Source organism: Mobula hypostoma, chromosome 7 (assembly GCF_963921235.1).
Source record: "Mobula hypostoma chromosome 7, sMobHyp1.1, whole genome shotgun sequence".
NCBI classification, from domain to species: domain Eukaryota; kingdom Metazoa; phylum Chordata; class Chondrichthyes; order Myliobatiformes; family Myliobatidae; genus Mobula; species Mobula hypostoma.
The window spans coordinates 151,842,536-151,856,902 of NC_086103.1; the positions used below are offsets into that span (position 1 = coordinate 151,842,536).

At 41.7% G+C, this 14,367-nt stretch overlaps 1 protein-coding gene across 6 annotated transcripts in view; it reads right to left on the minus strand.

The window, feature by feature from the left end:
- The window catches only part of stard13b (StAR related lipid transfer domain containing 13b), a 458,491-nt gene that overhangs the window by 316,375 nt on the left and 127,749 nt on the right, over positions 1 to 14,367 (minus strand). For 4 of the 6 annotated variants that reach the window (XM_063054298.1, XM_063054297.1, XM_063054299.1 and 1 more), the window contains one exon: positions 3,149 to 3,247. The exons of the other annotated variants lie outside the window; for them this stretch is intronic. In XM_063054298.1, coding sequence (XP_062910368.1) covers positions 3,149 to 3,247 — 99 coding nt within the window. The remainder of the gene's footprint in view (positions 1 to 3,148; positions 3,248 to 14,367) is intronic. 6 annotated transcript variants of the gene reach the window in all.

The window sequence follows — 14,367 nt, forward strand, 5'->3', positions numbered from 1 at the left end:
TCATGATTTAGAGCATCTGCAGAATCTCTTGTGTTTATAGTCTAGCAACCTGCCTTGTCTATATGTGAGTCCAGTCCCAAGCAAAAGGTTTAATCTTGATTGTCTCTGAAATGACCCAAATATAGTAGCAGAATTAGGCTATTTGGCCCATAGGGTCTGCTCGCTACTTCATCATGGCTATTCAAATTTTTCTCTTAGCCCTAATCTCCTGCCTTCTCCCCATTTCTATCAGCCTCTGCCTTAAATATAGCTAAAGACTTGGCCTCCACAGCTGCTTGTGGCAAAGAATTCCACAGATTCACCACTCTCTGGCTAAAGAAATTCCTCCTCATCTCCATTCTAAAAGGCTACCCCTCTAATCTGAGGCTGTGTCCTCTGGTCTTAAACACTCCCACCACAGGAAACATCCTCTCCACACTTACTCCATCAAGGCCTTTCACCATTTGATAGGTTTCAACCTGGTCACCACTCATTCTTCTGAAATGTAGTGAATACAGGCCAGAGCCATCAAACGCTCTTCATATGACAAGCCATTCAATCCTGGAATCATTTTCATGAACCTTCTTTGAATCCTCTCCAGTTTCAGCACATTCTTTCAAAGATAAGGGGTCCAAAACTGGTGGGGTGGTAGGTAAGGACCCTATCCCTGGCAGAGAGGTGGGAGGATGGGGTGAAAGCTGACGTGTGTGAAATGGAAGAGCTGGGGTTGAGGGCAGCATTGATGGTGAAGGAAGGGAAGCCCTTTTCTCTGAAGAAGGAGGACATCTTCTTTGTTCTGGAATGAAAAGCCTCATCCTGAGAGCAGATGCAGCAGGGACAGAGGAATTGAGAGAAGGGGATGGCGTTTTTACAAGTAAAAGAGCTATTGTCCAGGTAGCTGTGAGAGTCAATGAGTTTATAATAGACATCAGTAAATAAGCTGTCTCCAGAGATAGAGACAGAGAGATCGAAAAAGGAGAGGGAGGTGTCAGAAATGGACCAGGTAAATTTGAGGGCAGTGCGGAAGTTGGAGGCAAAGCGCATGAAGTTGATGGGTTCCGCATGGGTGCAGGAAGCAGCACCAAAGGAGTCATCAATGTAACGTAGGAAACGTGGGGGACAGCCACGAGTGTAGGCTTGGAACATAAACTGTTCCATGTAGCCGACAAAAGGGCAGGCTTAGCTGGGACCCATGATAGTGCCCATGGCTACACCTTTTGTTTGAAGGAAGTGGGAGGAGCCAAAGGAGAAATTACTAAGAGTGAGGACAATTTCCACTAGATGAAGGAGAGTGGTGGTGAAGGAGAACTGGTTAGGTCTGGTGCCCAGAAAGAAACTGAGACGTCTGAGGCCTTCCTGGTGAGGGTTGGAGGTGTATAGGGACTGGACATCCATAATGAAAATAAGATGATCGGGACCAGGTAACTTGAAGTCATTGAAAAGATCCAGAGCTTGTGAAATGTCACAGATATAGGTAGGAAAGGACTGAACTATGGGGGATAAAACAGAGTCGAGGTATGCAGATATGAGTTCAGTAGGGCAAGAACAAGCTGAAACAATGGGTCTACTTGGACAAGCGGATTTGTGGGTCTTGGGTAGGAAATCATTGATATTTAACATCATCCAAATCATTGACATATAACATAAAAAGAATTGGTCCCATCACAAACCCCTGTGGAATACCACAACCTCCATACTTCAAGGGCCATTAGGGACAGACTTTGCCCCTTGCCAGCAATCCCTACATACCATGAAGTCAATCAGAAGAGAACGTCTTCATTTGACTTGTTCTAGATTTTGTCTGATATTGTATTGTGCATTACATTGAAATTACTCTATTTCCAGATGAGATGGCTACAAGGAACAGTGCTCGTTTAGGAACAGTATCAAAATTTAATTATCTGTGCAGTAGACTACAAAAAGACACAAAAACTAACTACTCACATGGACCAACAGTTGTCCAATGAAATTTAGTACACAAAAGGTGAAGTGATAGTCGGCAAATACTGTACGTAAAGGCTGGAGGACCTGCTTCTGTGCTGTATGACTCATTTATTTTATAAGAAGATTAATGAGAAGCATATAATGATATTTTGCAATTTCAGAAGGGGTACAGTGGCAAATTCAGGTGCACAGTGAAATAAAACCATTTATAAGTATGCTTTAGAGATAAAGAAAGCATATAAAATACTACTACTACTATTACATCAACTCAGGCCTAGGTACCAACAAAATATAGAAAACAAAAGTAAGGCTAAAAATCATCAAGTGGCCACATTTAAAATGCTGTACATTAGGCACCTTACTTTAGAAAGGCTGTCTAGATCATGTTCAAGATGAACTTAAACGATACACAGAAAGTACTAAAAACATTCAACAGCTCAAGCAACATCTGTGAACTGAGGAAGAGTATTTCAGGTTGGGCATTTGGGGCAGCACAGTGGCCTAGCTGGTAGAGGTGCTGCTTCACAGGTTCAATCCTGCCCTGCGCCACTGTCTGTGTAAACGCTTCACATTCTCTCTGTGACCACATGAGTCTTCTCTTCGGTATTTGGCTTCCTCTCCCATTCCAAAAGTATAAGAACTTATTGGTTAATTGACCACTGTAAATTGCCCCTGGTATGCAGATGAGTGGTAAAATCCAGATGTTTGGTTGTGGGAAAGAACACATGATGGGAATATAGAGAGAATAAAACGGAAAAGAATACGATTAGTGTAAAAATGGCTGCTTAATTGTCTGTGCTTTCTCAATGGGACACTTCCCTATGACTTCATGAAAAGGGGACTTCAACATGAATTACTATGTCTATTTCCCTTTCTGTTGCCTGACCTGTTGACCATTTCCAGCATTTTCTGATTAATTTCAGATATCCAGCAGCTACGTTGTTAAAATTGTTATAAAGATAAACTTTCAGCTGTTTTTGTACATTTATAGCTGAGATTAAATGCCATGAGAATGGCCAGCCAACTTGAAGTCCCAGAAATGGCAGCACCAGTTTGTTACCGTGTGTTGTTATGATAAAGCACATCTCATTTGTCTTTACTCTTCTCTCTACACATACATACACACACACACACACACACACACACACACACACACACACACACACACACACATCTTCCCTCCTAATATCCCACATAGACATACATTGTAAACAACTATGCTTACTCTGTTTTCATGAGAAATTTCAATTTCCAACTCCATCCACCTGCCACTCCCAACTTGTAGGGTTGTCTTCTTGTCTGTCTCAGCAGGGATGTTTACAATCTCATAAAACAAGAGATAATTAGTGGTATAGTTTTGTTTCAAAATTCAGTTCATTTTTAACTACATTCTAGATTAGTATGCTTTCTGAAGTTTATAGAGATCAATTTAAGCACAATAAAATGTATTTTAGGGCAAAATAAAATGCCGGCTACATCTCTTACATATGACCAAAGATGAAATGTATCCTTTGATTTTGCTGCAAATAATTTTGATATAACCATATAACAATTACAGCACAGAAACAGGTAATTAAATATATTTTGCTGTATCCTCAGAGGATGCATTTATCACTCTGCTTTATCGTTACCATGGCACTTTGGAAACTATGGACACTGCATGTCACAAACTTTAGGGTCTACCTTTAACTAGACTGAGTCAGTGGCCAAGGTAGAACAATAAATTATAAACACTGTCATTTGGTAAAGCTTGAAGTTTCCCAGCTGAAAACTGAGTACCCTAGACAGAATAACTGATACAATCAAAAGTTCTTGTGAAAACAGGAGTATGCATTGTTGTTTGCAATGTATATATATGTGAGATATTAAATATGCCAAAAAATGAAGTCATTGTTTAGTTTGATCATTAGAATTTTCAATTATTGAAAACAAGATGTTGTTCAAATTTCTTTGTGAGGTTATTCGACTGATTGGATTGGTTCATCCTCAAAATGTGAAAGTGACAATGATGACATCATTTACAGAGGCACAGGAATAAGCAAGTGCAATATATATAATTAAAAATATATACAACATACTTTTGGCACCTGTACTGTACATTACTATCCAACTTCAAATGTTGCTTTATATATGCATGAAAATCTTTCCATTTATGGTAATGACCAGTAAAATTTAATATTATTTTCTATTACTAAACAGGAGACCCATTGTCTCATATTACAGTAGAAGTTTCAGTGCTTCATTTCACTAGTGATCAGTTTAAGGCTGCAGATTGCATCAAAAATCTTGTTGGGATCATATCCTATTCTTGTTTGTGGAGTTTGTATTGGAGTTATGATGCAAGTGGTATGAAGATAGGCCTTATCTTCAATTAGCTAGATTGTGTGGCTCGTAGATGGAAAGATGCAGATTCTCTCAAAATAAAAACAACATTGCTACCACCCTGGATTATCTTGGCACTTATCATCCTGATTCCGAAAATGTCGATAAAGACCAGCTACAAATTCAGGGAATAACTTCACTTGTTCAACCATGGTAATGGAATCCAGTGTTACGAGAATACACATAAAATTAAGATGTTTGCTGGCCTGGGCTAGCATCAGTGGCATCAGCAGTTGGTCTGCCACCTGCCCTCAGGGGAAGGAGAGATAAGGAACAATGGAGCAGCGTCTGGAGATGTGTAATGAAGGAACGGGGGAGAGAGAGCTGTCTGGAGCGGCTCCCCTCTTTGAACCTTGAACTGTTTGAAGTGATGGACAGGCGATACCCCAGCAGGGGGATAAAAAGGGACCGGTTCGCAAAGGCAGGTCACACACGCCACCCGAGGTAACGAGACCCTGGAAACGGTGCGCCTCTCACGAGTGGGTGAGAAGTATCAGACAACGACCAGGGTGGAAAGGTACGATCAGCGGGAACCCGGTGTGTGTCCGCCCTTGCCTGGGTGCCGGGTTCACTGCAGAGGATCGACCGCATCTGGAGGAGGGGTCACAGTCGGTGACCTCAGGTGACATCACCAAGGACCCGCCCAAAAGTTGCTTGTGAGCCATCTCCCCAGTCTGTGAGTGAAGCCGTTCTGAATGATCAATTGTTCCTGTTCTATCTCTCTCTTCCCCCACGTTGTCCATCGCCATGGCAACGATTACTGAGAACTGAACTGGACTGAACTTTGAGTCATTTTGAAATTTGGTCATTTACCCCTAGACAACGATAGAGCTTGATTGATGCTGTTATCTTAATTCTGTGCACATGTGTGGTTATCATTGTTGAACTGTTGCATTTATTATCCTTTCGATTACTGTGTTGCTTGTTTCTTTAATAAAACTTTCTTAGTTCTAGTACTCCAGACTCCAACTGAGTGATCCATTTCTGCTGGTTTGGCAACCCAGTTACGGGGTACGTAACACCAGCCAAAGGCAGGTATATTTGGAAGTTCACAATCTTAGCAACTCAATGTTCTTTCAGCTTAACGCTCTCCACCAAGGGAGAAAGGAATGGATTCCACTGTCTTCAATTAGTGAGTTTGTTTGACTTCGCTACAAGTAGTATATATGTCTGTTAGTCTAGAGAAATGGAGCCTCCAACGTCATTTAATGAGACATGCTCTGCTGGAGAGGATCTTCTGCAGAGGCTCATTCCCTCCCAACTCTCTCCTCCTCCTTTTGAAAGATTGCTTTTTATTTGACATGCTTCTTACTCCCTCAAGTAACACTAACAAATATGTCAAATGCAACTTCTTTTCATAAAGCAATAATGACTCCAGCTGCTAGTCTAAATATCCTGTTGTTATCTCCCGAGTAAAGGATTCCAGCATTTTCCCAATGACAGATGTTAGGCCTACTGAACTATAGTCACCGAGCAATGAAGGCAAAAGGTCTGCAGACTGCAGATGCTGGATTTCACAATCTACCTCATCAAGGCCCTCTACCTGAAATGCACTTTCTCTGCAACTGCAACACAATATATTGCATTCTTTTTTTTTCTTTTCACTCGATCACATTCACTTTATGGCATGATCTGCCTGTGAGGCACACATACAAGATGTTTTTCCACTATATCTCAGTGCACAATACAATAATAAACCAATATCATGCCAATACCCCAGAATCTGGAGCAACAGTCTGCCGGGAAAATCCAGCAGGTTGACCTGACATATCAATAATTCCATTATCCCCTGCCCATGGAAGCTACTCACCCCACTGAGTTCCTCCAGCAGATTGCTTATTAGTTACCTATGTTGGAACTGCAGCAGTTAACTTATACATAGTAAGCCCACCAAACAGCAATATGATAATAACTGCAGAGTTCAAATTTATTGTGTTAACTGAGGAATAAGTATTAGACAAAACATTAGGGGAAATTTCCCTGCTCTTCCTCAAACCAAAGTACTGACTGAAAACTTCTTTCTGGATACTTGTCCTCATTCATCTGGAGTGTGTCCTGAAACCCCAACCTGTGAATTCGAGACATGAGAGCAATGTACCGAGCTGGAACTGACACAAGGGTGACATTTTAAGTACAGGGTCAAATCAGTTTCCTTTGTCCCAACGTCATATACATCTCATACAAGACAGCATTTGAGAACATTATTATTCTTGACTGACAGTGATTGCTAAAATTACCATTTCCATCTGTTAAATAGCTCATTGTCTTTTTCATTGCTCTAATGGAAGCACTTTTCTACAAACCATCTTCCTGCAGATGGCCAACTGGATAAAGCCCAGCTGCTGGTTCTGAATGCACCAAGATTATAAGATAGCTTTGAACTCCCTAAACGTCAGATTAGTTCTGGAGGTTAGTTCCGCAGTTGGTCTAATTAGTTTTGTGATAAACGTATTCCATCTACAGTTCCAAAACAACAATAAGCCAGAACAATTACAGACAAGTTATTCAATGAAAACGTTAGGAATGAAAAAGTACAATGCCTATTTAATACAGCCTGAAAAGAATTGGAATTTTCAAGGTGTGACTCAGAATCAGAATTGCGTTTTAATTGGTCTGATATGATATGAAATTTGTTGTTGTGTGGCAACAGTAGTGTGGAGACTTGCAATTGTTATAAATTACAAAAAAAGTGAAAAAAGGAATAATGAGACAGAGTTCATGGGTTTACAGAACAATCAAAAATTTGATGGCAGAGGATAAGAAGCTGTTCCTAAATTGTTGAGTGTGGGTCATCAGGCTCCTGAACCTTGCCCCTTACAGTAGTAACGAGGAGAGGGTATGTCACAAATAATGAGGGTCTTTAATGAAGTAAACTGGTTTTACTGATTCATTTACCCTGTACACACCCATTGCTGTGATTTATTTTATTCTTCCCTCTCTGAAGTCTCTGTGGGTCACACATCACTGAGCAGACTGTCCCTAAGCTCCTAAACTCTGCCAGTGCTGTTCTACAAGAGTGATTTTGGCTCCTCCTTTTTGGCAGAAACCCAGGTTACTTACTACTGTAACCTTGAAAATGATGGAAGGCAGACTGTCCTTTGCTGATTTCAAGCTACTTCTCTAAGTAGCGAACAAGGACCTCCCTTTAAAGAGTGCTTCATTACATCTGCAAATCAGTCAGACAATTTTAACTTGGCAGTCTGAGCAGGAAGATTTTCAAGACAGAGGAAGACATGGGAGAGGAAGATCCCAATCCTGATGAGGCACAGGAGCATTAGGGATGATTTCAGACTCTCAACGGGAGCATGCATCCCTGGTTTGGACAGAATCCTTGCTCAACTGAAAAATCTCTGGATCCCAGCAGCTTGTCCCTACATTTAACACCAATCCTCAAGCAGGATCGAAGTGAAGCCTGGGAGCTCAGAACATAAAACACAGAACACTACAGCACAGTACAGGCCCTTTGGCCCATGTTGTTTACCTCTTCCAAGATCAACCTAACCCTTCCACTTTTTCTATCTTCCATATTTTAGATTCTAACTCACTTTGTTCCCCAACCATCCTAAATGACCCAGGAGCTATAGACTGACATACATTTCCATGCCTTCTGTTCATCTTTAAGTACAATTATTGTTGTCAGTATCTTGGTAGTCAGTTTGTATGTATAAAATACCCCACAATGACACAATGGGCTACAGACATTATTTGTAATACTGGCATATATTATCAATCTCTAACAGAGGAGACAGTTACAATTAAATACATTGATGGGTCTGGATCTCCAAACTGGCAATAATTGGGTGAGGACAGCAGATTTTCTTTCTTGAGGACATTTGTATGCAGATGGATTTTTATGACAAAATGGTTACTTCATAGCAACGTGCACCAAATGCTGTAGGAACTCAGCAGACCAGGCAGCAGATATGGAGAGGAGTAGAACATAGAACACAACAGCACAGTACAGGCCCTTTGGCCCATGGTATTCTGCTGACAGATTAACCTGCTTTACAATTAATCTAACCCCTCTTACATAGCACTCCATTTTTTGATCACACATGCACCTATCTAAGAGCAAAGACATCATTGACAATATCTTGGGGAAAGTATCCTATATTATGAAGTAGAAACCTGCTGGTATTACAAATGTGGTTTGACTAATGTAATTCTATAGAAAAGGAATATATCTGAGGCATAAAAACTCAAAACATGATTACCAATGGTTTGCCTTTTATGTTTGTAGTAGATGAGATGGTTTACAAGCCAAATTTTAGCAGATAGTACTCAACTATCAATTTTTCTATGACTGCTTTTGAAACTTGTTAGAGTTTATGGGAAATTGGGAGAATATAAAGGATAAAAGTGGGATTACTTTAAAATATGGTTCCTTGATGTTCAGCAATACACACAAAATGCTGAAGGAACTCAGCAGGTCAGGAGGCATCTTTAGTCAACTCTTTAGCCTGAGACCCTTCATCAGGATTGGAAAAGAAGGGGCAGAAGACAGAATAAGAAGGTGGGAGATGAGAAAACGTACAATTTGGCAATGGACAGGTGAAACCAGGTGAGGGGGGAAGGTGGATAGGTGGCGGAGGAAAGATGCTGGGAGGTGACAGGTGGAAGAGGTGAAGGGCTGAAGAAGGAATCTGATAGGAGAGGACAGCAAACATGGGAGAAAGGAAGGGAGGAAGGGCGCAAGAGGGAGGTGATGGGTAAGTGAGGAGAAGAGAATATGTAATAAAGGAGGTAGAATGGGAATTTGAGAAAGATAGAAGGCTGATAGAGAATAACTGCCAGAAGTTAGAGAAATCAATGTTCATGCCATCAGGTTGGCAGTTACCCAGATGGCATATGAGGTGTAGCTTCTCCAACCAGAGGGTGGCCTCATCATGACCATGGAGGCCATGGACTGAAATGTCAGAATGGCAATGGGAAGTAGAATTAAAATGGGTGGCCCGACTTGCTGAGTTCCTTCAGCACTTTGTGTGTGTGGCTCAAAAACTAGAGCATCTGCAGAGTTCCTTGTGTTTGTTCCTAAGTAGGCACTTGGTGGAGCAAAGGGCCTGTTTGTATACTGCAACTCTTAGACCATTTATGACTGAGATCATGCACAAGACATTACTGACAGAATTATAGCAGAAGGGTCATGGGTCCAATTTGCTTGACTACAAATGGCCATTACATTTCAGCACCACCATCCAAGGAAACCAGCAGATAGGCAGATAGCTGTAAAGAGCAAATCTTATCAGTGGTGGTGAATGTCCACTCAGATGTTGACACCTGGAGTGTAGAGGGCTCTTCATGACTGAGTAAATGAAACTGATCTCTGCATGGTAGAAGCTTCTGAAAATCCACTTACCTGACTATCTGGGTAAGCCCATTGCCTGCTCCTACCCCACTGAACTTGTGCCCTCAAACCTCAACTCTGTTCTATCCCCCCTGGTTCAGTCCCTTTCCACCTACATCCATGACACTTCTCATGCTCTTGATCTCCTCGGTAACTTTCAATTCCCCGGCCCTGACCACCTAATTTTCACCAGGATGTCCAGTATCTATACACTTCTATCTCCCATCAAGCTCTCTGCTTCTTTCTCAATAAAAGAACCAACCAGTACTCCTCCATTACCATTCTCCTTCGTCTGGCAGAACTGGTCCTTACCCTCAACAACTCTCCCTTCAGTTCCTCCCACTTTCTGCAGACTTGAGACGTAGCCAGAGGCCCTGCTATGCCTGCCTTTTCATTGGCTACGTAGAACAGTTCCTATTCCAAGCCTTCCCTGGTAATGTTCCCCAATTCTTCCTCCACTATATTGATGACTGTATTGACATTGCATCATGCACCCATGCTGAGCTCAACAATTTCATCAACTTTACTTCCACCCTGCCCCTAAATTCACTTGGTCCATTTCTGACACCTCCTTCTCCTTTTTCAATCTCCGACTCCATTTGGAGACAAATTGCCAACCGACGTCTTTTATAAACTTAGTGATTCCCACAGCTATCTTGACTATGCCTCTTCCCACTGCTTCCTGTCAAAATGCTATTCCCTTTTCCCAGTTCCTTCGTCTCTGCCACATCTGTTCCCAGGATGCGGTGTTCCTTTTCAGGGCATCAGAGATGTCCTCCTTCTTCAAAGAACAGGGTTTCCTTTTCTCCGCCATTGATGCTGTCATCATCTATATCTCTTCCATTTCATGAACATCCGCGCTCACCCCACCTTTCCGCCCACTGTCTTAGCACCCTGTGAGCCCCACGTCCAACACAAGATTCTCCACAACTTCTGCAATCTCCAAACATATCTCTCTCTCTCTCTTTCCCTCCTCCCCCCCCTTTTTTGCAGGGATCACACCCTCTATGATTCCCTTGTCAATTCACCTCTCCCCACTCATCTCCCTCCCAGCACTTGTCCCTGCAAGCAGCCTAAGTGCTACACTTGCTCATTCACCTCCTCCCTCACCCCCATTCAGGGCCTCAAACAGTCCTTCCAGGTGAGGCAACACTTTTACTTGTGAATCTTCTGGGTCATCCATTGTGTCTGCTGCTCCCGATGCAGCCACTTTTAATTTGGTCAGATCTGTCGTAACTTGGGGGACCAATTCCTTCAGCAACTCTGCTCCATCCGCCAAAAGCGGAGCTTCCTGGTGGCCAAACATTTTAATTCAGATTCCCATTCCTGTTCTGACATGTTGATCCATGGCTTCCTCTTGTGCCAAGATGAGGCCACCCTCAGGGTGGAGGAGCAACATCTTATATTCCGTCTGAGTAGCCTCCAACCTAATGGCATGAATATCGATTTTTCCTTCTGGTTAAAAATAAAATTTACCTCCCCCTCCCCTCTTCTTCTATTCCTCACTCTGGTCCTTAACTCTCCTCATCTGCCTAACACCACCCTCTGTGTCCCCTCCTCATTCCCTTTCTCCTATGGTCCATTCTACCCTCCTACCAGATTCCTTTCTCTCCAGCCCTTTACCTTTCCTAACCACCTGGCTTCACCTAACACCTCCCGGCTATCCTCCTTTCCCTGTCCCACGTTTTTAATCTGGCATCTTCCCACTTCCTTTACAGCCCTGAAGAAGGGTCTCGGCCTGAAATATTGAGCATTTATTTATTTTCATAGATGCTGTCTGACCTGCTGTGTTCCTCCAGCATTTTGTATGTGTTGATCTGTAAATTATGCCTTCATCTGGAATTATTATTAGGTGCTTTACAGCAAAAGCACAAATTGCACTCAGGATTATATAAACTGAACTACTTTTTTTTAAAATAAATTAGCAGGCTAGGTGAAAAAAGAGGTTAAAGATAATAAAAAAAAATCCAAATTGAATGCTGGTCCTGTCCATACTCAGAGGAAGAGCTTGGGATTTTATTTTACTTTCCTTGATTCTCTGTAAGAATTTTGGGGTACCTGGGGTACTCACAAAGTGTCAGCACAAAAATCAGGTTATTTTGCAAGTTTATTATGTTGTCAAGCTTCCATCAGTTGAGTTATTACCAATTGTTTTACGTTCATTTTTAATAAATAACCCAGTCATCAGAGATACAATAAAAACAGAACAGTGCTCAATAAACAGTAATTTGTAGTAAAAGAACAGAAAGTAAATGAGATTTGAACCTGTCCTGAAACTGAATATATTGAGGATCAACCTTGGGTCTTGCACCAGAAACCAAATGGAAATAGGACATTTCCACTTGCCCTGCTGAAAAGAGGTAGTCTGCTATGGTTTGTTTTCTTACAGACTCCTCTCTAACCCAACTTTATCTTTTCCTTCCTTTCCTCCACCTTTCTATCTCTATTTCTGGGATAGGCTAGTGACCAATATCCACTGAAAGGCAGCAGATTCTCTTGACTAACATTGCCCTTAACTGCAGTCTTCCATGTCTTTGTTTTCAATAGGCCTCCTTATTCCTCAGCCTCTCCACCATAGTTAACAGGGCCTTGACCATTTCTGCTCTCCCCTACAGCATCCTCCTTGTCCTCACTTTTCAACTTCCCAGCCTTCACATTAAATTAAACTTCAGAAGATGTCACGACTGTCTGCATCTTTACCTGTCCAGTTCCTTCAACAGCCTGAAAGGGTAGTTCCCTCACAGATTCCCGAGTTTACTTTTCCCTCACCATAACCAATCATTCCTCTTTCCACAGTGCTGTGACGGATATTCACTGTCTTTGGGTCAGAGGTCTTGTTTTTTGCCAAGCTCAGCTTTCTAAACACAGCAGCAATGAGCTTCTAAGATCAACCAATTGTTTTGGAATAAGTTGAACTCCCAATTCACCTTTGTATAGCTTCTGATCATAAACAGGAGTCTGTCTTCAGTTCTCAATGTAACTGGCAAACAGTAATCAATCTGAAGTTGAAATAACAGCTTTGCAAACAAACACACTGTCAATAGAGCAGACTGCTAGCTCACAGCACCTGGTCTAATTGCTGAAGAGGTGCAGTATTACACCATGGGTATGCTAATTTGGCTTGTTTCAAACTAGACAATGCTAGCTAAATTGTTTAGTTCAAGGAAGCCTGCAGATCAGATGGAAGTGATCGTTTAGCACAAAAATAGATGATCTATTAATAAGTTGGAAGGTTTGTGTACTCATGGAATCAGCTTCACAGCATTAATTGTGGGTACCTGAGATCTCTGACTGCAGAAGCCTTGTGTAACAAGGGATATGAAAAAAATATCACAAGTCACGTAAGTGGCAGAGAAATAGTATAAATGCAGTTCAGACTACTTAGAGATGGTCATAGAACATCAAGAAGCATGACAGAAACATGGGGTGAATTTGAATCCATTCCTTCGCTTTTGATTCCTGCGTTAGATGACTGACCTGTCTGTGGCTCATGGGTATGTCTTCTTAGTTTGTAAGAATTGTATCTGTGTTTTGGAAATCGGTTGAGTTTTAGAAATGGCTTGTACTTTGGAAGTTTTTAATAAGATGGAAATCCTCTGTGAGTTTTAAATGTGTTTTAAGAATGTTGTTTGAATATAACATGTATCACTGAAAATAAATGAACAGTGTTTAAGCTACTTTGTTAGCTGAAAGAATATTCTCCTTGGCAGGGAAGTCTACCCACCACCCAAATAGTGGATATTGGCGGCTAAGCTCTCCGTGGAGAATAAACAGGGAAATGAACTAGTCTTTGAAGTTTGGGTAGTTACAGTATAACCTCCCTTTAGTGAGGGTGCCTGTGGCTATTTTTATTTGATGGGGCTGAAGTTCTTTGATTTGAGTTTAGAACTTTGTGATCAGCAAACCCAATACCTACACAGTACCTTTTCCTCCAATAACAAGAGGTGCAATATCTTCCTCTTTACCTCCTTCCTTCATGTCACCCAAAGCACTGGATACTCCGGTGCGAGGAATACTGTATTTCTGCTTATGATGTGGGCTCCTTTAAAATGGAGAGAGCTAATATTCTTTGTGTGATTCATTTATAAAATACTCCTGCATATGTGACTTCAAGTCTCCCTGCTCTCCTCAGCCTCCTCCACCATGCCAAGGAAGATTTAAGTTCAAGAACACTACTCCATCTTCTGGTTTAGAGCATTATAATCTCCAGACTCAAAACTCAATTAACAACGTAAGGTAATCAGCAAATCAGGCAATTTTATTTAAGATATACAGCAATCATTCTACTTTTCCTTTGCACGTGGAGCACTTACCTTACTGATCTTCCTCACTCCAAAGTCCACCAGCAATGGATAAGGTGGCCACAGATATTTGCAAGCATTAGAGTGATAGAGTTACATATTAGGGAAGCAGACTCTTCAGCCCAACTCGTCCATGCTAACCAAGCTACCTATCCAAGCTAGTCTGTGTTTTGCATGTCCCTCTAAACCAGGGGTTCTGAACCTGGGGTCCATGAACCCCTTGGTTAATGGTAAGAGTCCATGGTACCAAAAAGAATGGGAATCCCTGTGCTCGAAATCTTTTCTATCCATGTACCTGTCTAAATGACTCACACATTGTAAATGCACCAGCTCTACAGCTTCCTTTGCTGTATGTACCTGACTGTATGAACAAATTACCTGCTCTCACCTTAAACCCATGGTCTCTACCTATGATTG